This window comes from Dermacentor albipictus, chromosome 4 (genome assembly GCF_038994185.2).
Source record: "Dermacentor albipictus isolate Rhodes 1998 colony chromosome 4, USDA_Dalb.pri_finalv2, whole genome shotgun sequence".
In the NCBI taxonomy this organism is placed as follows: Eukaryota; Metazoa; Arthropoda; class Arachnida; order Ixodida; family Ixodidae; genus Dermacentor; species Dermacentor albipictus.
The window spans coordinates 60,673,309-60,696,993 of NC_091824.1; the positions used below are offsets into that span (position 1 = coordinate 60,673,309).

Sequence of the window (23,685 nt, forward strand, 5' to 3'; positions counted from 1 at the left end):
AGAACGTTATAGTGACATCGTGTGATTATTGAGTGCAATACCTAGCATTTGTTAAGGATGCCTCTGTCTTCATAAAAATGTTCAAGTGCGTTCAATGCTTTTCGCTGTGCTATTTTCGATGGCCATAGGGCCAGCAATTTTGCGAGTGAGAAAGGTGAATGAGGATCAATGGAGTGTCGCTCTTGTTCTAGCTGCCGTCTTTGCATCTCGTATATGGGGCATTCGAGGAGTAGATGGCGAACAGCCTAATCGTCGTGGCCACAGGAGCAAGCCGGGGAAGGAGCCCGTTTGATGCGATATAGGAAATGTTTGGTGTATGCTGTCCCAAGGCGCAGTCGATGAATTAGTGCCTCGGTACTTTTAGAAAGTTGTACATCGTGCTGGTAGTTGAGTTGAGGGTCTACGTCGTAAAGTATTGATTCCTTAGTGTTTTTATTAACCCATGTTGACATACACAAGTCTTTCTTTAGTAGCCTCAATATCCGTTTTGTGTCCATTGGTGATAAAGGGATGAGTTAAATTTCTGCATCTTTATGGGCTGATTTTGCCAATTAGTCCGCTATATTCGTTGCCTGCTTTACCAGCATGGCCTGGGACCCACTGTAATATCACTTCATGTTTCCTTTCATTAGCCTGAGTTAAACTGTTCAGTACTGCGTATGTTATTCGTGCGTCTGGTTGGCTGTCATCAATATGTTCAAGACATGCTAAAGCCGACAAGGAGTCCGTACAAATTACCCACTTTGTTGGTGTCTCATATCTTTTGATAAAATGAGTGGCTTCGAGAATTGCCACTAAATCCGCTATTGTTGGTGACGACGTGTGTCCTAGTCGACAAGCGTACTATATACATCTAAGGCTGGTATAACATAAGCTGTCGTTGCACTTTCTTTGATTACAGACCCGTCCGTGTAGACGTGAACAGATTCCTGGTACTTGTCAAATAGGAGATGTAACGCTAATTGTTTTGCTGCGAATGTAGAAACGTCGCTTTTATTTTTAAGCCCTTCGATTGACGTTTCTATTTTCGGCGCTTGCAGAAGCCATGGTGGGTAGCAGAGGTCTGAGTCTTACTGTAACGCATATACCGGCGCTGAAACTGGAGCACGAAATTCAAGAGAGTATACTTGGCCCTTATAGTCCTCCGCTAATATTCTAGAAATCTTGCTGCAGCGAACAAAATTCGAGTCACGAAAACCCACTTGTCTAACTAAACAAAGGTACTGTTGACCTTTAGTATCGCCACTTAAATGTGTAGCGTTCACCTTTACTTGATAGCATCTAATGCTCCGCTACAAGGAAACCCCAGCGAAAGTTAATAGGCTGCACTGAGACACCCCGGATGACGAAACTGAGCAGGTAGGTGCCTCAGCGACATTTCACTAACAATGCTAAAGCAAAATGGTGGTTAGAACAGATGTTCGCACTTATGAAACAAATGTATATGTATTTACACCGCAATGAACGTGCTTTGAAGCCGCGAAACAGTCTATCTATTCCAAGGTCTCATTCTAAGCTTAAAGTTATGGTTGTATACAGTATACGGCCTCAATTTGCTACTTATAATAACTGGTGTCCTTGAATGCAACCAAGACCGAGTGTCTAACTTGCACCTGCAATATTATATCCTCGTCCGCTTCTCCACACCTGCGTAGGAGAAAAATTCGCGTGCACGGTTTACGTTGCACATGTAATTGTTTGCGTTTAAGCTACATATACGCCCAAGCGAAGGCTCGTAGGTTTTAACTAAGCCTAAGCAGTGCATTAACGCAAACACGGATGTCTGTCACCTTCTCCTCCATTCTCGGTCTTTTCGCTGTAGAATACAATGCATTTAGCAACGTTATCGGTTTACGATGTAACCGACCGCCCGCCACTGAGCTACCCGCAAGGGAGCAGTTCGACCGCTCGTTTCGCTCGATTCTTGTCGTTTATCATCCTCCACCACTCACGCTCTGTGGACCCTGGCGGTCAACGTAAATATAAAGCTCCACTCTACAAAACCTGATAAGGAGAAGAAATGAAGAATTCGAATAGAACCGTCACATGGTGTCCGGATAACGCAACGATTGTTTCCCACTTATTTTCCTTCGGGGAATAAGTGGAGTATTGGAATATATTTGTCACGTTACGTTGGGATATTGTATTAATTTCACGTTCATTCCTTTTCCTCATCGTGTTTCGTCAACGGTGGGAGCGGCGCGCTCCGCCTATACGTTATCATTAGGATCAAGATACCGCGAGGCGTGGATGATAAAGCAGGAATGGAAACGAGCGAATGGAAAGCTTACAACACAGATAGACAAAACGTTCGCAACGGCCCGCACGGCTGCCGCGAGCCGCAGGGCCCCGTAAGCAGAGATGGACAGATGAAGCGAGCGCGAGAAGGCAGTCAGCGCGCTGGGTGAGAAGGAGAGAGGGAGGAGGACGAGAAAAAGAAAAGAGGGGAACAACCCGTCGTCGTCCGGCGCTCCATCACCCGAGTTTCGAAATATCGCACACAGAATTAGCCGAGCGTTTGCCGCCGCATGATTGATACGTTCGCAACGCTGCATAATCACGAGCACGGAATGACAAAAGCCGCGCTGCTGTCATGCGCCCGTCCGCCCGAGACAGCGTCGTCGGCCTCGACAGCTTCGCCAGTTGCGCTCTCGATTTGCGCTGCAAAGATTCTGAACTACAGTGCTGGCGCAATGTTATGTCGGCGATGCACCGCACTTGCAAACACGCTGCCTGCTTCCACCGTGTACTCGTATCTCGGGTATGTTCTGCGTCCTCGCGTGGAAATATACGCTTGTTTGCAATATACAGTCCTAGTTCTTGGGCACTTTGATACTACACTATACATTTCTTAATGCACAATTTGTGTGACAAAACTACGGCGATTCGTATCAACGCCTAGCGAAAGGTGCGAACTATCGTTCAGCAGATTACTTTGATGAACAACGCAGACACGATTTTTAAATCTGAAAAAAAAAGAAAAACAGTACCGAAATACGTATACAGTGCAGTTATTGAGAAACATTGTTGCTAACAGCTTCCGCGGATATCTTTCTGCATAGAATTCCGTAAACGACCGTTGGGCAGCATGGAAGCGCAGAAAACTGCCGAGCTTATCATCGTCTGTAGATAAAAAGGTGCAACGGGAGAAAATCCAGGTATAACCAAAAGAGACGTTTTTTGGGCCACGATAACTAAATCTCCTCTTCGTTTGTTCTTTGCCTGTAGGTCAGTGGAGGGCAGGCAGCGCCTACGAAATTTCATTCATTCTGCAGTGTGACGGCTACAAATCTTTGTCCGCATGTAGATCATCACTCCTCAAATCAAACACCAGTACGCGCGTCGTTTGGGAACAGATACTTTGTTAGACTCATTACGGGGGAATCGCTTCTGATCGCCCTCCTTTGTCGCGACGCACACGGCCCACGGGAAGCCGTCTCTGCACCCTCTGCTCGTGGCGTGCTGTTAGCGGAGCCGTTAGCTCTTCCGGAAGGCGTGATGGATAGCGCCCGAGACCCCGAAGAGCGCGCGGGGATCCCCGGTCTGGCCGCGTACCGCGACGGCGACGGTAGTACGCGGAATCTCTCGGAAACGACGTCCGCACTAGGTTAACCCTCCCGTCCGGTCGATGCCTCCGTTCGATTGCGCTCCTCGGTTCACCTGGCCCTGTTCTTCTTACCTGGCCGAAAACTACAAGGTTGCCGCAGGACTGCCGCTCTCGAGAGTGAGGACGCGAGCGCCCGATAGATGGCGCTGGCGGCAGAACGGGGAGGCGGTGTCGCCGGCAGAGGCGGCGTCCCGGCGGCGTGGCCCGGCGTGCGTCCGCCCTCCGCCCCTCCCCGATTGATCGCGCGGCGCGCGGCGCGGCACGCTCGCGCGCCAGTCGGCTATAAAAAAATGGCCAGGCAAGAGCGCGTAGCGCGCGACTCGGCCCGCGCCCTCCGCTAGAGCCGCACACACGGGCAGGCCATGTGTGTCCACAGGTAGTCGCGCCGTTTCCATGGCGACGCGCCGTGTTGTCGCTCGGGGTGTGCAGCAGGCCCCCCGCCGGCCCGCGCGGAGCAGCGCCAGTGAGCAGTGAGAGTTCCACCCGCGGACGACGCGCGCAACAGTGGAAGCAACCACGCGGGGGCCCCGGGCCCCGCCGCTCGCGCATGGGGCAGCAGCCGGTGTCACGTGACGATCAGCGGCCGAACGACGACGTCTGAAAGCAAAAAGAGCGCGCCGTTAACCGTGTAACTCCCATCCCCCCCACCCCCCTCCACGATGAACTCCAATGTGGTGTACGCGAGCATGTGTCACAACGGCGACGGCGCCTCGGCGCCCTACGCTTCTTCGGCGCAGCACTACGACCTGGCGGCGCAGGTGTACTTCCCGGCGGCGCCTGCGGAGAGCGCGTACGGACCTCCCGCGGCCATCTCGTTCCCGGGGGACCCGCGAACGCCACCGCTGCACGGTGACCCTTCGTCGCTCGGCCACCACCCGCACCACCACCAGATCATCAACGACAACAACGGGCTCAGCTACACCAACCTGGACCAGCAAGCGGCCGCAGCTGCTGCGGCGGCGGCCGCCGCCGCCGCTGCCGGCTACCACCTGCACGGCGGAGCGCCCGCCGGTGCGCGCGGCGGCTACGGCTCGCCCGGCGGCGCCAGCCCGCGGCCCGCGCCCACCACGGCGACCACGGGCTTTCCGTACCGGGGCGCGGGCGGCCTGGAGTACGCGCACATGGAGCCCGTGGCCGGAGTGCACCACGCCGCCACGCCGGGAGACCACATGTCGCCCGGCGAGCGGGCCAGCATGCACCACGCTTCGGCCGGCTACCCGGCCAGTGCTTACCTCGACCCGCTGACGCTGACGACGCAGAGGCGCAACGGCTACGGCGGCGCCTACGACGGCTACGAGCAGGCGGTGCGGGACAGTTGCCAGCACAACGGTGCCGCAGCGGCGGCGGCGGCGGCCGCCGCTTACCAGGCGTCGTCGCACGCGCTGGCGGCGCGCACCGGACTGTCGCCCCCGAAGCCCGCGCCGGTGCCCACCTACAAATGGATGCAAGTCAAGCGCAACGTGCCCAAGCCGCGTAAGTGTCCGCCACCACGTTCATCCTCTCGCGCTGTGCAGTGAGACGCCGGCGGCGACCCAGCCGCGGTTTATAAGAGCGAGCGGGCCGCGCTGTCAGTTATCTCCTCGGGCAATCTCGCTCGTTGCGCCGCGTGATTGACACTGACGGTCCGTCCGTCGACGATGGAAGGGTGGGTAGGGCAGTCAGTCCCCAGATGGGTGGCTTTCGGTTTCTGGGCGCCCAGCTCTCGTATCATTGTTGTTCCGCCGCATGCATACGCCATCTGCGCTGTTGACTCCGTCGCGCGGCGTGTCACACAACAGAAAGCGTCCGGTGCCCGCCATGTTGACTGCCGGGCTCCCACAGCGTCAGTTCTCAATGGTATGCTTATCCCGAATGCGATCGGACGGTCCAGGAAGGATCCGAGCCTATTGTGTACAGGCTAATCGATCTTTTGAAGGAGACGAAGTGTTGGGTCCCTATCGACGGTCAGGATCGAGAGTTTTGCTGAGATGCGCAAATGTCTAGGGCACAATTTGACAGTTTTCTATGTGTAAAAAGTGTGCGGCCTAAACTTGGGAGTGCAGTTCTATGCGTACAGAAATTATCGTGCTTAAATTTTCGGAATGATCACGGTGAACCAAAGTTCTCAGCACAGAACTCCAGTCATGACTGATTCATAACAGCAGCAGTCGTCAACGATTGCCCAAATTACCCTTTAACGAGATTTGAAACACGTTTTGTTGCTTAACTACAGGCCAGTTTGTGTAGACTTCGCGTGTATAAGGCAATTGCATGTATACTGTTTGTAGCGTGTTTCACGGATGAGCTAAAAAGAATAGTTGAGCCACTTTTTGTACCGAGCAAGCTATAAAGAAAAGACGTTTTGTCGTACTGAATGCATCACAATTCATTTTCTGTAGCACTACCTATATGTAGGAAAAGTCGTTTCCGCAGCTTTACGAGCAAGCGGTTCTTGCGATGATTTATCGTCTTGATGAATGGGGTGTTGTCACCTGAAATGTCTTTGCAGGCCATTTGCTGTTGCTTGTTTATGCTATGCAAGTCAGCGCGCCGTGGAAAAAGGGCAATGTTATAACGAATGGCATAAAGTTTGTATATACAAAATTTTACCCCAATTAACGTACACAGGGGGAAATTAGGCGTCTTAGTAATTAATTATCTAATCCAGTCTTGTAGTTAATAATCTACTTAACGTAACAATAAGATTACGACATCCGACTGTTCAAAACAGAGAGAGCTAGAAGATTTGTTTATTGACCATATTAGATCACCGCTGGACCACATTGTAAATAGTGTAACTATTTATGATGCGCGCCAAATTTTCGTTTACCTGTCGTTTGATTACGATCTGTCGAGAGCGTATTACACCAACGTAAGCTTACCATAAGGACGTGATTATCTGTCGTTAAGCACCCACTGCGGAATTTACAAAATTGGGACCAATGCACATGAAAATTAAGTGGCCGACATAAGCAGTTTTTTCCCTGTTGTAAAAAGAAATAGACAGGAGATGCTGTGTGTTATAACAGTATCTTGCAAATTCTATATATCATCTTGAATTGTCGAGCGAAGTGGCACAGACAGAGACTAGAAGCAGACAAGATGAGCGCTCTGCTTCTGCTCATGCTTCTATAGTCTCTGTATGTGTCACTTCGCGCCACCATTCAAGATCATGTTATATACCGTACCAACTCGCCCAACTTTCTATCCTTTTGCATTACAATTAATTCTATATATATTTGAGGCTTGTTTAGGGCTTGACTGTCATGGTGCAAAACGCCGCCATGCTGATTGGGAAGCACATTCTTCCCATTGCAATAAAACCAAATGTTACGTTATTTCAACTGATTTCGAACGCTCGTAAAAGATATATGGTAGTCACCGTAATTTAAGAAATCGGGCTTCATGCATGTTTGAAGGCTGGTAACTTACTGATTCTGCGCCAATAACTATCCTGTTTTATTTTTTCTTTGTGTGCTGTGGCTTTTCAACGTTTTAATTAATGATAATAATGAAAAAAATGAATGTTTGAGAGAAAAACTAATCTGAGAAAGAATAGCTACAAAGAGGTTGTTAATATTTGCTCAGTTAGAAACAACAATGTTGACTGATATTGAACGAGAGAGATTGGCGTTGAACACAAAATAAGGTTTAGAAAAAGGAAAACAGAGAAATGTCATAGAAACCCCCTACTTATACCGTGCGACTTCGCAGTCTATAACACATACGGCGACATATAACGAATGGAGATGCCGACGTCATAGTGAAATTGGACGCATGGCTGCAATTAAACCACGCGGGTCTATTCGAAAGCACATCGGGCAAACGTGGAAACGTGACTCGAGACCGGCGAATTGCGCGCAGGCTAACCTAACCTTAACACGAACATTCACTCAAGCACAAACAGTGCGTGAGGCTACATATTTTGGCCTTTTAAACTGCGCTAACCTTATTCTGCCGCTTGAGTCCGGCATGGAAAGAAAGCATCGCTCAGAAGTTCAGAGCCCTTATTCGCCAAAACGTTTTCATAAACGCTAGAACATATTCGTAACAGCGCATTCCAGCAAATCGTGACGTATGATATGTTATTGGCGAAGGCATGCGGCCAATGGTGAAGACCACTTACAAGCGAAACACTGTGTATTCGATCCGAGTTTACTGAAATTTCTATACGCAAATGCATGTACGTATACGTATACATTTTACCGAAACCCCTTGTATATACATTATATCGTACGTTGCGTTTCAAGCCTTCTTCAAACTGTGAAGCGATAACGTGAGGTATTCATCCTGCATACGTATATAGCGTACGATGCACGTGGTACGAAATGCGTGAAACTGATTTAACCATATCCTTGCCGATCCAGCTTCCGAAGAATTTGATGTGAACTTATTTGATGTAAATCGCGCTATGACGTCACATGCAGAAGACGAAAAGCAATAATGAAATGGGTTTCGAACATCGCGAAATGATGTCAAAATCCAGGATGCATTAACAGCTGTGGCAAGCCACCACACAATGTTTTATCTTCATCCCTGTCTTTACGCGATTAAAATGAGTTTTTAGCCATATAAAACGTTACGACATGGTTACTTCGTCCACGTACACGATTTTGGCTATGAAAGTGGCATGGGAAGAAGACTGTGCTTTTTTTTCCTTTGGTTTTCTTTTTACGGTCGTAACGTATACTAAAAAAATTAAATTCTGGGGTTTTACGTGCCAAAACCACTTCCTGATTATGAGGCACGCCGTAGTGGAGGACTCCAGAAATTTCGACCACCTGGGGTTCTTTAACGTGCACCTAAATCTAAGCACACGGGTGTTTTCGTATTTCGCCCCCATCGAAATGCGGCCGCCGGGGCCGGGATTCAATCCCGCGACCTCGTGCTCAGCAGCCTAACACCATAGCCACTGAGCAACCGCGGCGGGTGTAACGTATACTGTAGTCACTAATAGGAACCAAATAGGAAATCGGTTATGTCTCAGGAATGTCGCCAGGTGTCAGGAGTATATAGGCTATATAGCACCACGCAGTTCGCAAGTTATTAGCACGGATGCGATTCACCACGTATTGTACCAGCGTTTATATATCGAGAGCGAGCGATATCATATCGGCGTTGAGTGTCCGCGAGACGTCGCGAAACCGACTTAATTCGCACAAAAAAAAAATAATAATAATCGGTGACGTGAGACACAAAACTTGTGCTTCCTGCGAAAACGGAAAGCTGCAGAGATGCGAAGGGTCTCATGCGCTCACGCCATCGACATTTTGCTCCGCACAATGAAAATTCGCTACGTCAAAAGCGAGCTGCGGTATATATTTTTTCGCTCTGCGTGCGTACATATACTCTTGTACGGCGTGACGGTGTATACCGAGAACTGGCGATGAAACTTCTCCTGCGGAAAAAAATTGCGCTTCCAGGAAATCTCCGAGCCTGTAAATGTGTCGAAATACCAAATTCTTGAATACATATGTACCTACATGTACGTGGAGCCAAATCATTTGCCCTTTGCCTTTGAAGTTCGTCATTCCTCAACTGTGCCGTCGCGTATACTGAGAAACGGTGACTGTAGCTCATTTTTTTTTAATTCAAAAGGCAGTGCTTTCTTTGGTACCTTTTCGTATCGGTCTCCCACTTATTTGCCGTCGTAAGGGAACTTACGTCACTGTGCTTTCCGACAGTGAAATACCAGAATAACGTGTTGAAGAAATACTCTGTGAGGCTGTTTGCCCAGGCTTCGCCAATTTATTTATTTTATTTTCGCCTTACTGCGTGCAATATGTCCAAGCTGGTGAGGGCTACACAATGAGCGCAGATAAACGATAACTGAATGTAGAACTATACAAAACAGTGAAATATACAAAACAAGATTGTCAAATAAAATGCATCATACAGGGAAAAGGGATTGCACCCAATGAGAACTTACGAGTTATACACGGCCCTATTGCACTTAGAAATAAGTACACGAAGGCTCTTGCTCGTGCAAATATAGGTTTTGTGCACTGGCTGTGTTCATCTAATGAAACTAAACTACGTATATTCGCGTGGTTGTATTCTAAAATTTCTAAAGTAAAACTGACGGGAAAAAAAGGGGGATTTATTCTGGCAGTATTTCTACTGTCGTCCAGTGATACGAAGTTATGCGTTTGTAGACACTGCGAGCAGGTAAGCTTATAATTTTTAATTTAAGTTTATAGGCTTTTGCTTGCGATTCATCCACGCGGTATGGTTCGATTCTTGAGTCCTTGTTGCGTAGTTTTTGCCTTGATGTAGCTATGTATTTCTCATTGCCTGCTATAACATCTCTCTTCATCGTTCCTTTATCTCGTTCAGTCATGATTTGTGCATCCGATTTCCTCTGTGCAATACTCTTCAGTCTAGTTGCCTGAAAAATACCAACGGACACTTTTGAACGGTACGCCAATTTAACCAAATCTGCTCACCCAACATGTCTCTGCAATTCACTTCAGAGCGCAGAGTACACTGCAACAAATGCCGGCTTCACTAAATACACTACCACGTTCGACGGGATCTTAAACGTGCCCCCGTACGTCAGCAGTTGATGAAGGAATAGGTTTTTTTTTTTAATTCTCTTCCTCCTGTAATGCGTGCAGCCAATAATTACCTTTCGCACGTGACTTGAGCCACTGAATCAATTTCGTTAAGCAAAAAGACATGACTGACTGTACACCATATAAAAGTTAGGTATACCTCGTAATTACGAACATTCATTGAAAAATACACAAAAAGAGCATCTGTGCAATCTTGATTTTTCGTTCAATGAAGTATGGAGCAAATTGATGTAAAATTATGCACGCTTTGCCGCAGTTTTTTGAGAGTGCATCGTAATCCGTGACCGCAGGTGTTAAAGCAAATCTCGCGTTGTTGCACAAGACCCAATTTGCCTGTTTCCCGCATGCTTTCTCTGAAAATTGGCGACGCAACTATCGTACGCGCACTTCAATAGTGCTGCTGTAGGTGGTAATAAAAGTGGCGCGAGTTGTGTACATGTACATGCACAGACATAGTGAAAGCTTCCACATACACTTTTCTCGGTTGTAAAACAAAACAGCCATATACTTGTCTTCTCGTCGTCGATATTTTTCCGGGCGAGGACGTAGGAAGCATGAACAGGAAACAGAACTTTTGCTTAAAGCTAGACAGCGGGATTACTGGTATATACCCATTACTCGTACTCTCATTAATCGTACTGGCGCTGAACGAGGACATAATTTCCCCTGGCAATATTTGTATGTATAACTAGGTGCTTATGCTGCCCTTGCGTATTAAACATCGCGTATCATCATCAAATGTTCACGTAAAGTAGCGCCAACAAAAATATTAAGTTTAAAATTTTGAAAAACGTCGTAAAATTGGCACGGATGAGCGTTGTGGTCATGTGCGTAAGGTCCCCATTGGCTAACGTAAACCTTGGTAAGAACCCACTGCGTAGAATCATATGAATTTAGCATAATACCCTCTCTTCACTTCCCTTAAGCGTTTCACTTAGTTTGTGCCTTTTTTACGCAGTAGGTGGGCGTTTAGAAGCAAATAAATATCCGTCGTAGGATTAGGTGGAGTTGACCTCTCCGCAAAGTCAAATCTTTCAAAGAGAGAGAAAAAACAAGGAGATGAGAGGGATGCAGAGAGGTTAGCTATGCATGGCGAAGACAGTCACGATGTCATATAGACGTACGCCGCGGGATATATGTCAGGCGTGATGGGGGCTTTTTTGTTTTGTTTTATTCTTATTTCTTGTAATCTTGTATGCGCGTGTTGAACAACGGAAGCCTCTCGAGAAAACCAAGTTGAAAAAACATCCGCGTAGAAATGCAGATATGGCAATATGTAAAACTATGAACTCGTTGTTTCCTACGCCTTGCATGGGTTAGATCTCCCTAAGGAATTTTCACGAACAGCTACAAAAGCATCTTTGAAAATTTCTACGTTTTGCATCTGACAAGTAGCCGGCACCCCCCATTTGCTGATGCCAACATCGCTTTACGCAACCGCGTCAACATTTACAAATGGGGACACTGTAAGAATACAAATTGTATGCGTTTTTTTTCGCTCGCAGATTATAATTTGGGGACACTCATCTCGTGTTTTTGTGTTCTAATTATTAAAGGATTTTTCACAATGAGACAAAAATCAGCACGCAACTCACGTTCCGTTTAAAGATAAACAATTTTTTTTTCGACTAGTTGTTTCAATAAATGCGCTTGTATGCGCACCAAGACGGCCTATCGATTGTCGCACTCTTCCTGCACTCTGCATAAAAATATGATATTATTGATCACGTGCCTCCCCTACATTAGCTGTGCTCTACATTACTCACTATGTTTAAAAATTTACATAGCCGTTGTCTCTCGTGCGACGTCGGCAACCTCGGCAATACTGTATGCATTTATGCGGGGAATGTCGGGAAAAGCTATGTGAATTGCGAAAGAGGCTCGCGTACATAATTAACCATAAAATCATTCGAAAGGAGAAAAAAAAAACAAAAAGAAAGAACATATAAATCGTCATTTATAGTCACGCCATTGTCCGAGCCCACCGTTCCCGTACATAGCGCATATATACACTCATCTCCGGGCGCAAATATAAAACTCGATTGTACTTTAAGCAAAAAGAACCGCGAACTGTTATGTGAAAAGAGTGGCGGTGGTGAATAACTTCTACAAAGTTTTTGTCCCGCCGCAAAATGGGAGGAAAGTGCCAGTAATTTTCTATGCAATTTAAAGTTATTTACTGGCTCCAAACCGTGCGCTGCTCTCTCTGATTTATGGGTCGAGATAAAATACGAACTCGAGTCGTTCCACACAACATGTAATAAGTTCTATAGCAGCCGCAACAGAAGAGGGGAGTGCGAATTAATTATCTGCAATATCTATAGCGACCTATTGGCACAAAACTGCGCGCCGTTCTCTGTTATATAACCGGTCAATACAAGACGCGGCGTATGATCTCGCTGACCGACTTTGTGACATCTGCTCGAAATGCAGCGGAAAGAGCGAAAAAATGGAGCGAAAATGTCACCGGCATGCTAACTGCCTGTATACCTGAAATCTTTTTTTTTTTCACACGGGCACCGCGCAATTAATCATTTGAGCCGAACGAGGGATGTCTCGAAAGCGTCTAAAAAAGCTCCGAGTGTATATGAAGTAATCTGCGCAATAAACAGGGCTTTACGTATACTCTGTAAGATAGATGACATGATTCCATTAGACGCCATCGCATGCCTTACGCGCCATGACCGATCGCCGCTATTCACTCTGTCTGCGCGACTCGTATATGAGTGCTTTGAAATGTCGTGTTCCGAATAAGTAGTGACAAATATGTGCGAAAACTCGCTAAATACCATCATGCAGTGGTTCCCATTTTACTACGGAAAGACGAAGTCAAACGTAGTTAAAAAAAAAAAGAACGATACATTTGTCGGCTTGCGAAACTCAACCGACGCACGCGTAATAAGCTTCGCTAAAAGACACGCACTTACCCCTATACGCTTGCTGCTGGGTACTAGTGAATTTCAGGGAAGATGCTTATAAGGATTAGGTACTGAGTAAAAGTGTGCTAACACATTTATGACTCTTATAGAAATTCAGGAATTATGTGTATAATATTTCTTTCGATGTTAGCAGGAGGGATATGCAAAAGTATTCTGCAGTATCATGATTTTTTTAAAGATTTGTATTACGGATCTCTTACCCCCCTACAGAAGCATGTATGCCTCACTCTGTATATAGTCGAGATTTTCCTGTTTAGGCGTGCTTCTATCAAAAAAAGAGGTCTATCTTATCACTTACATTTCTTCGTTCCTGTGTGCAACATGCAGCGGTTTCTCGTACGTTAGCAGCGAAGAAAACTTAGTCTGGTATACGTTAATGATTTCAAGAAAATTGAACAACTGCAATTGCGCATAGCTCGCTCTAAAACGTAATTGTCCTTTGTCGTCGTCTATATGACGCCTTCAAAAGAGAAAATTACGACAAGTGTCGCTTGCCGTAACGTACACGTTCGCATCGCACATTCGATTACAGCCATTATTTACAGGTTATCAATCACTCTTCAAACCATTCAGAATTGCGACGAGCGTGGCCGAACATTTTATTTTAGTTGCGTATCACAAAGCGTTGATAGACTTTCGTAGCAAACAAGACAACCCCGCGCGCGGCTTTAATTTTTGTGCTGTATACTGTCATTTCCGTGCACTTTGAATGTCTCGGTCTTGGGAGCGTTCATATTTTATTGACGAGACGGGCGCGGGATGACATAGTTCACACTATACAAGTGTACTTAGAGCCCGCGTATCCCAGTTACCTAAACGTCATGACTCCCCGTTGGAACGCCGTTGTTCAGTGAGTGTTTTGCCTTCGCTGTTGACGCATAGCCAAACTTCAAGGCCCGCCTTCATAAAAAAAAAGCAAGAGTTCTTCCACATAACTACGCGTGAGAAGCCACCCTAGCCAGCAGTGATGTCAGACGGATCAATAGGAAACGTATCCAGCCAATGGAAAACGGCACTTACAAACGAAAAGCTGTGGGAATGTAGTCCCAGGGGCCGAATTTGCGAAGATATTCGTTCGTGAGTGGTTTTTGCAACTGTGTGGCCGCCTTCGCTAATTATATGTCAAACATCAGGATTGGCTGGCACCTTTTCCTTTAAAACAGTTCTTCAGCGTAGGACCAATTTTCTTTCTAGAATAAAGTTCGTGCTCGTTTGGGCACTCGTGCTTCTACGCATGATTAAGCGCTCCACTTTTCCGTATATTTCCACAGTCGTTGCCAGAAACATTCGCGTATTCAAAGTTGTTCCTCTGTTTGATGCTTGTTTGCCGAATAATGTACCCCAGTGATGTAACTGGTAATGGAACCACGAGAAGAATATTTGGACTGCAATTTACTGCTTGTTTGCCGAATATTGTACCTCAGTGATTTAACTGGTAATGGAACCACGAGGAGAATATTTGTAGTACAATTTGCTGCTTGTTTGCCAAATAATGTGAGCGAACGGTTCAACTATAGCCATTAATCGAAGAAACCAATATTTAAACAATAATCCATATTCGCGCGCAAAAAAAAGTAATTGTGCAATCGCAAGACAGCAGCAACTGCGATTGATTACAACCGTATGGAATCAGCTGTATAACACATCGCGTGCAACTATGCAAAAAAAGAAAAAGTGATATAACGAGCGAACGCTTCTCGGCACTGTCCGCTACAACGTGTCTCCTGAGCTTACGCAATACCCTGATAATGTGCAGATTCGTACAATGGCGCCCTGTACGGCTGCGGATGTGCTCTTCAAATGCCCAATTCTCCGCCGCGCATGTACACAGTGCGTCGATTCTCAGAAACACCAGTAGTCGCACCGAGTGGTCGGTACACACTGCTGCTCTGCACGAGGCAAGCGTGCCGAGACGGGCCAATTTTCACATCAAGCGCCTCGTATGCCGAGGCGACGGGGTGAGTTCAAAACGCACAGAACCCTGCACCTCGGCGAATCGGCCGTGTCAGACATGCACTCACTGTGCGTGAAGGCATAACAGGATGCGTGCGATAGATGCAACAACGAATGTAAAAAAATAGATGCTTTATATTGTATGGAATGGTAAAAAAAAAACTTCGGGACCATGGCCGGCCAGTGAAGTGCAAGACCTTGCAAATAATGCCTAAAAATAAATTCCTATGTAGGAGTCGGAAGAACTGCTACTAGAGCGTTGTTGCACGTTATGCAGGAAAGACTCCTAGCGTGCGCATTCCTGTTGTGTAGCGTAATGTTTCTGTGACCTGCGCCTGGAATGTTCGTAAACTTGTGATAGCTTGTGGTGCATATTGTACAGAAATTGTAACGTACATCGTGCCTACTTGAGCGGCACGCGAGCTGCGCGTGTCTGCGTTCTAACTATATAACTTACACCAGTTTTCTAGGAAACTATCATAACATGCATTATAAATTTTGGTCTGTCTTGATGTACAAGTGCTTGTTTGATCTTTGAGAGAAACATGCGCATGTGCGTTCGGGGCACAATGTTATTGCGCATAGTTTGGCTATGCAAAACGGAGTAGCCGACGTCTCTCGTGATACGCCATATCCAACACACATAGTTACAAAATGGACAATACTTAAAATGATGCACCATATCCAACACACACAGTTACAAAAGGGACAATACTTAAAATGATGCATCATATCCAACACACAAAGTTTCAAAAGGGACAATACTTAAAATGATGCGCCATATCCAACACACACAGTTACAAAAGGGACAATACTTAAACGATAAATCATTATTGATTGTCGCTTCAGCAATCACTCGACCTACAGCCAGCTGCCTGGTGAAAAAATATAGCTTATTAAGAAATTACCGAAGAAAAAGAAGGACAGTTTTATTCAGCAAGAAACCCTACTACTATGCTAGTTCAGTTAGTAGTAGTTACTAGTTAATAGTAGTAGTAGGTCAAGATGAGGAAACACGAAAAAAAGGAGAGACGTTCCTGCCGAAGGTGTATACAGTACGCAACGTCAAACATGTTCCATACACTTAGAGCGAATGTTCAGTCTTTCTGTGCACAGAAAAACATCCTTATTATTCTAAACTAGTGCGCTTCAGAGTGCTAAAGAATGGCATAAGTAATCCGTATATTAAAGGGTATGTATACGTAAAAAAATATTCCGACGGTGCAAAGTGTGAATTTCTCTCTTCCTTCTCCTCTGCCAATCCCCTTTCCCTAGTGCAGGGAAGCCTACAGGGCTCAGCCGAGTTAATCTGCCTGCCTTTCCCTGATGACTTCTCCCCCTCTCTCTCTCCCACCGAGGTGTAGTCAACTTGTACGTTGTTAATCTTTGTTTTATGTGTTAGTTGGTGTCACGTTCAACATCACTTAAACATTTGAAGCCGTCATTGCTGAAGCAGTAATACCATGTTTAATTCATGCACAAAAGGAATGGCCACGTAGTACTTAGACGTACAATGAAAGAGAGAGGGTAACAAAAAGAGAGACGTGAGCCAATCTGCAAACCAACTTGAGGATGCGAACTCTTTATGACAGGTGGTGAAACCCTTAACGCCGAAGAGCTATAGGCTAGAGCAAATTCATCATATAGACTCTATACATAGCTAAAAGAAGATGCAATGCATTAGGAAACATCGCTGGCCGATTTTGTGAAGCAAAATGTAATCGGCATGTTGGAAAAGTTCTATGAAATTGGAAGAAACGAAAAGGCGCGACTGAGAACCGTCAATCAGGCGTTCAGCCCGCGAACATGACGTCAATTAATGCTATGTTTCAATAAGCCACAAGCAGAACGCGGAATTATGCTGGAGTTTATTAGCCACAGAACAAGAAGGGTCACACAAAAATGACGCTTCAGTCGGTCACCAAGTTTTTACACTCCGTATGACTGCAGGCGTTCATTGTACAAGTTCATTTTTTTTAAAAGCGAATACAACTTTACCGTACTTCAAAATCTTTTCCTCCCCTTTCCTCTTCCCCCAGTCTAGCGTAGCCAACCGGGCTGAGTCCTGGTTAAGCTTTCTGTTTTGATTTATCTCTCTCTCTCTCTCTCAAAATGAGTGCGTGTGCCACTGCCATCCGTCTCAATAGCAAGCTTCGATTCACCGTTTCTGTGCGTTATCTGTTAAACAATGAGGCTACCCTATACGATTGCAGCACAACTCCACACGCGGTAGCGAGGTCGTGCACGATGTCTGCGCCGCGTGCCATATGACCTCTGACTTCAGGCGCCGTTCGATCTCGGAACCATGCGTACAGCCCAGAGCTTAATTTCTAGAAAAAAAGTAGTCCTGGCGCTGCTATTCTTCATCGAAAATTAGAATTATGAATACTTCAAATGGATTTGTCTAACCGTCGTGCTTTTGGCTCGAAACGTTCTTGCGACGTTATTTATCACGCTTTATATTTTTCTCCCGATTTCTAAGCAGTCATAGTTTTCCAAACGCAGCCAGGCGAATAATTCTCCACCGGCATGCGTATAATCACTGCGAAAAGCTGAACTTATAACGCGACATGTTGAATCCGATCGACCTGCGAAGCCGCAAAGCCGTTATAATGCAGTCGAAAGTATACGAAGTTCAGGCGAATCCACGTACCAACGTGCCACCGTTGCCCTGCTCGCTGAACTTCCATACCTGTGACTCCCGTAACGACACAGGCGCCAGAGCTCCTCCTAGTAATTTTCCTAGGAAAGACGGTCCCGTACTCTATACCATTGGCGCGCAGCATTCGTGAAGCACCGCCTTGTTTTTTTGCGGCTCGCTATCCGCACGGCTCTTCGCACACGTAGCATGCAGCTGCGTTTAGAGTCCTCGTTTGCTACTGCTGCTGCTGCTACGGGCAGCCACGCCATAGCACGAGGCGCACACGCACGCACACGTACAGACACACGCACACGTACACACGTACACACACACGCACATGTACACACACACGCGCGCGCACACACACACACGCACGCACGCTCACATACGCTTCGCGGCGTCAACAGGGAGCAAGCGAGCGGGCGGCGGCCGACGGCGATCTTTTGCGCGCCTTGGCAACCTCGCAGCGCGAACATGTGTCGCCTGTCATTGCGCTGTCACATCCCCTCGCGAGGAGCCTCGATATTGCGCCGCGACGGGCAGTTGGCAACGACGCGCTCCATGTCTACATACGTCGCGCAGCACACCGCGCCCGCCGTGCATGTCGCACTCATATAGCGTTCTGCGCGCGTCGTCGTATAAGTCGCTCGACTATATCGACAGCGTGAGACGGAGAAAAAAAAAAGCGAGCTTCCATTTCGAAACCAGAGACGTATACCACGCGCGCCCGTGCGAGTGACGCAGACGAGCAGATGTACATATAAGCAGTCGCTCACGGATCATGAACGCATGGTGTATATATATATCTATATTCATCTGCGCGCTTTCCTGCACGTGTACGTATACCTATAGCATACCCGTCCACGCACTGCAGATTCTTTTTTCGCGATACTCTGTTAGGGGTGCGTGTACTGCGTGTGTGGCGCGTGCGTCTGTGAATAGACGCGTCTGATACAGCCGTTGAGCTATACGCGGCGTGTTTTTTGCTGTCCGCAGGAGTGCACGGATCAGTGGTTTTATGACCGATCGGCGAACCACATGCGGACGCCTGTATGTGTGTGTATACGCACGCGCACAACAGGCGATGCCGTTGCGTAACTCGAACGTTATATGTGTGCGTGCCCAAGTGTTCCCCGTCCGTCACCTTTCTTTTTTTTTTTCTTTTTTTGAGCGTGGCGTGCGTGGATACGTTTGTAATGCGCGCTATGTGCGCGACCCCAGGGTCACATTCTGCGATCCAGCGTTCAGTCGGGGCATCGGGCCTTCGTTTTTTTTCTCTCTCGCTCTTCTTTGTTTCTTGCAATTAGTATTCATCCGCGTGTGGTCTTCTTTTTCACCTTGCAACTAAGCTTTAATATACACAGCCGCCACGCAGTGGGAGTTCTCTAAAGAAACATTGCGCCACGAATTTATCGGGTTCGATTTGAATGCACGCCGTGTGCATGGCACGGGCATAAACACTGAGATGTTGCAGGGATCCACTTATGCTACTTGCGATTTCGGATGCCGCACGTATCGGGAGAAATAGGACACAGTTGGTATACAAGGCACCGCGCAAAAAAAAAAAAGAAGAATGCTATTTTTCTTTTCATTTTTCTTCCTCCCAAAGCTACCGCTTGTTAGCATTCATTTCTACACAGTATACCGTCTACCTGTAAGGTTTTATTTATGCAGCGTGGAGCCAAGATGAATATTTGTCCCTGAGTATAAGGTGCGATTTGTCACCCTGCGTATGTACAATGCCATTTGTGTATACAAGCCACATAGCACACTCCCGCAGGGAGCCAGGCGAAGCTGGTAATTTGCCTAGCCGGTGTGTGTGTGTATACCGCGGTCAACAAGGGCATTCGCTTATCCTTTCTTTAACCTCATTCAGGATGCCAAAGAAACGTTGCATATAAATCGGTTTTTTTTTTTAACAAGGCATGTTTCGGGCTTTCATTCACCGCTTGCATCATTATAAGAAAAGTGAATAACGACCAACTTACGAGTATCTCAGTTTGCATGTATGTGGTATTGTAGTGTGGGCAGCGCATCTGCATCATGATGCGATTCAGATCAATCAAGTTTTACACAATGTGCGGCAGACAATATACTTTTGTACAGGCCTATTCGTTATCGAAATAGGTTGGCTACAGTTTTTTTTTTTCTTTCACGTGGTGTGCGACGCAGTCATCAGAAACATGGAAACAGGGAACCCACGGATAAACGAGTAGTCCCTGGGTTTCCTGTTTGAGCGTTCGCGATCTTCGTGTCGTACATGTATTGTGAGGACTAAACATGAACAGTCACTAACTAGTTCCTTTCACTGCCATCTTGTTGGTTAGTCAAGCGAGGGAAGAAAAAAGAACGATAGAACTACATCTACGATTGCTCATTCCAAGCGGACTGACTATGACAAAGAGCTTAAACGAACGGATGTTTTCATATCACCTATAGCTTCTGCCTTCTCACTCATGGCAACACCCCGATAGATTTAGTTTCAATTTGGTTTGCGAAACAACCCCAATGGTTCTTCTACATACCCTAGCTCCGCATAACTAAACTTTGACATTTGTCAAATATAGCTTGCGAAAGTTCGTTACTGGAGAGCCCGAATGGCTGACGCGCGTATTTAGACACCGTGTTTAGAATGCCTGATGAATCAGGGTATATACATGAAGCCAACATGTGCGCAATCTTTTTTTTATTTTTTATTTTTTTGCTGACCGCGCTGTTTCTAGCTCGGTCATTTCACGTGGTTGTCTCGTGTGTCCCACCTTTCGCTCCTTCGTATTATCCCCTCTCGGTTATCCTCACTTTCTTTTATTTAGTAACGTTCGATCGAAGCGCTCCATGGTGCTTACTACCGCAAATTTCTTTATTCTCACGTAGTAAACTTAGAAACCCCAGCTGTATATACACGCATACCTTTAGCTGCAGGTTAAACCGTGATAGCCTTGTTTTTTTGTTCATTGAACACACAAACTCAAGTAAAGTTTAAGCTTGAACAAGCCTCGCATTTGAGTTATAGAGGTTGAGTTAAACGGTTACTTGAACGTGTCGCACGGGATTCCAAAGACATTAAATTGTATTCACGGATTGCTGCATTTCTCTCCGGACGCGAAAGAAACGACGAAGGACGACGAACACACGCGGATATGCAGCTGTGGACCGGTTATTATTCACTCGCGCGAATGGGTCAGATGTGTAAGATGTGACAAAAAATAGCAAAAACTATGAATTTACATTGACATTTACTACAACCATGCCTGCCTGTCACTAAAAACAAGGAACGCTGTTGCTTGCTTTACGATTCTTGCTTTTAGTACGTAATTCAAGGCTGTGTTTAGCTTACGCCACGTTCTGTTCCGTCAGTCGTTTCTTTATGTCTTTAGTGTTCAATATTTATGTATTTCTCAAATTTCTTATTAGCCTGTTCTTCGGCGGCCGAATTTCTCGTACGATCGCGTCATTTAGTAAACAGCAACTGATGATAGCTTCTTTTTCTCACGTTTACGTTCACTCTCCTCTCTGACTACGCATTCTATGTCGGGCTTGCGCATACGACTAATAAACACTTCATAGTTGCGCAGATGTACATTTGTCGTTTAACAATGCAAGCTTTTGCTGCGGTACCCGCCGTGGTTGCTCAGTGGCTATGGTGTTGGGCTGCTGAGCACGAGGTCGCGCGATCGAATCCCGGCCACGGCGGCCGCATTTCGATGGGGGCGAAATGCGAAAACACCCGTGTGCTTAGATTTAGGTGCACGTTAAAGAACCCCAGGTGGTCAAAATTTCCGGAGTCCTCCACTACGGCGTGCCTCATAATCAGAAAGTGGTTTTGGCACGTAAAACCCCAAATATTATTATTATTTGCTGCGGTCTTCAAGTTTCATTCTCGATGCCTCTATACAGCGCATGTCGTTGTTTAGGCGCACACGTGCAAAAAACAAAAAAGAAAAGTTAACCGCTGAAAATTAGGCTGCTTGCCCTTTCTTTGCTCTCGTACATTGGTTTAAGTTACAGGCAGTGACAAGCAAACTGATTCTGGGTGTTTGGATATCACATAAAAGTGCTTTTGAGTCCTGTCAACATGTATAAATGTATTTTCTAGGCATGTATATGTCATATCCAGACAGTAAGATGTTAAGGTCTCCCAAATAAAATGGAAAGGAAATGTTAGGATATTTTCGGCATAACTTTTCCTATGCTACGATGTATACTTAAATCCATCGAATAATTGACGGTGAAAAATTCACGGTGAAAAGCAGCGGGAATCCAACACGGATGGACAGAAGAAGCACACGGACGAGCAAGCATTATTCATAGAACAACGCTTGCGTTGTTGCTAGTTGGAATAGCCGTATCGGGAAAGAGCGCTTACAGAGCAAATCGTAATATTAGCGTAGCACTAAATTCGACACAATCTTGATGTAGCTGTGATCGAGCGAAAGGCCCGAACCCAACGAAGCCGCAGGGACAGAGGAAATAAAAAAAAAAGTTCGAAAAGCGGACCCGCATCTATAGGACGCGTGCGAGTCGCACGCAACGGCTTCTTTTACTGGCCTCATGGTTCGTCGACGCCTTTCGCCGTCACTAAATTTATCTGCCGCACAGAGCCCAATCGATGAGGCGATCGCTCGCGGGCTGCAGTGGGCGCTCCGCGGACCGGATAGCGGGAGGCTCGCCGGGCGACTACAGCCGGGGAAGCGAAGGGTGCACGCACACTATACATACACTGGGGGCGATGCCAAGAACGAGTCGACGTTTTGTCATATGCATCAATCGATCGGTTTCGAGACCCTCCCTGCGGGGAAGTTTCGATTTTAATACCCGGAACATTTATCCGTCCGCTATGGCAAGAAGAAAAGGGCACACACCGAGTATCGATCCGAGTTTTTGACGTCTCCCGACAGCGAATTGCGTTATATAGGAAACTCGACTTGTCAATATTTCATTGCTTCCGCCGTCGCGCACGCTCCCTCGCTCAGTCGGGCGTCGATAAATGCGAAGTGAACTGTTTCTTTTTTTGCCCGTCTCCGTGTGTGGGGGGGTCTGCGTGGGACGCCTTCGTACTACTATGGTTATCAGCGCGACGATATGTGTGGGAAGTTAAAGAAGTGAGATAAAATCGTGCTCGTTCTCGTCACTTTGTCTTACTTCCACATAGATCGTCACACTGCTAACGAAAGATGAAGCTCCATACCCACATGCCTGGTCAGTCACCCTTGCGTCATACTACTTGCCGAGCGTCACGGCGAAGTTGAACGCTGTCCGATGGCAGGCATTAACCGCCGTTCAAATGATTCCGTAATGTCAATGTCATTCGTTCCACATATATATGTTCCAATTAGTAAGAGGAACAGTATTGCAAATATGTTACAGTCAGTGGAAGTTACGTAGAACGGCATTAGGAGTGTAGTTCAGGTGAACGTATATACAGAAAGCTATATAACCACACTCTGAAAAAAGTTTACACTCTTTGGGTTGTATTTTGTCCCCAAACAATAATCGCCATCTGTCTTGCCCGCATTTCCTTTCTTTAACGCTGCGCACCCAATACTTCCTAACCACGAACGGCTTGCGCGTTATAAGCTTTACACAGCATTCTCGACACGAAAGTAGCGAGCGCCGAGTTTTCGAGAGAGGAAACGCAAGAAAGACAGATGATGATTACTGTTTGGGGACAAGATAAGCCCCAAAGGGTGTAAACGTTTTTGAGAGTGAACTTCCTGAAACGTTATAGCGTATACTCAACCTACCTCAACTATTCATATGCTGAACGAATCTGTATACTCCACCTGTTCAGTGATTGTTTCTTTTGTCTGGTAAGCTTCGATAGGTCAAGCGAGCTCGATGCGAACTGGCAATTTATTGCCCAAGATAATGAGAACAATGGTCATGTTTATAAAGTATTGACGCTGCACCGTGGGCTGTGAAGGATGCCGTAATGGCTGGCTAACGAGTAATTTTTTACCACTTGGGCTGTTAAATATACACCCAACTCTA

The 23,685-nt window shown here is 46.5% G+C and overlaps 1 protein-coding gene and 1 long non-coding RNA gene across 5 annotated transcripts in view; one reads left to right on the forward strand and one right to left on the reverse strand.

Annotated features, from left to right (window-relative positions):
- LOC135896423 (uncharacterized) overlaps positions 1 to 23,685 on the reverse strand; it is a 657,092-nt gene that overhangs the window by 280,940 nt on the left and 352,467 nt on the right. The window lies entirely within an intron of this gene.
- Positions 1 to 23,685, forward strand: part of lab (labial) — a 197,047-nt gene that overhangs the window by 119,537 nt on the left and 53,825 nt on the right. For 2 of the 3 annotated variants that reach the window (XM_070537021.1, XM_070537024.1), the window contains one exon: positions 4,345 to 5,080. In XM_070537021.1, the coding sequence (XP_070393122.1) occupies positions 4,345 to 5,080 (736 nt within the window). Of the gene's footprint in view, positions 1 to 3,897; positions 5,081 to 23,685 lie in introns of those variants that run through there. The other variant, XM_070537023.1, reaches the window with a different exon arrangement.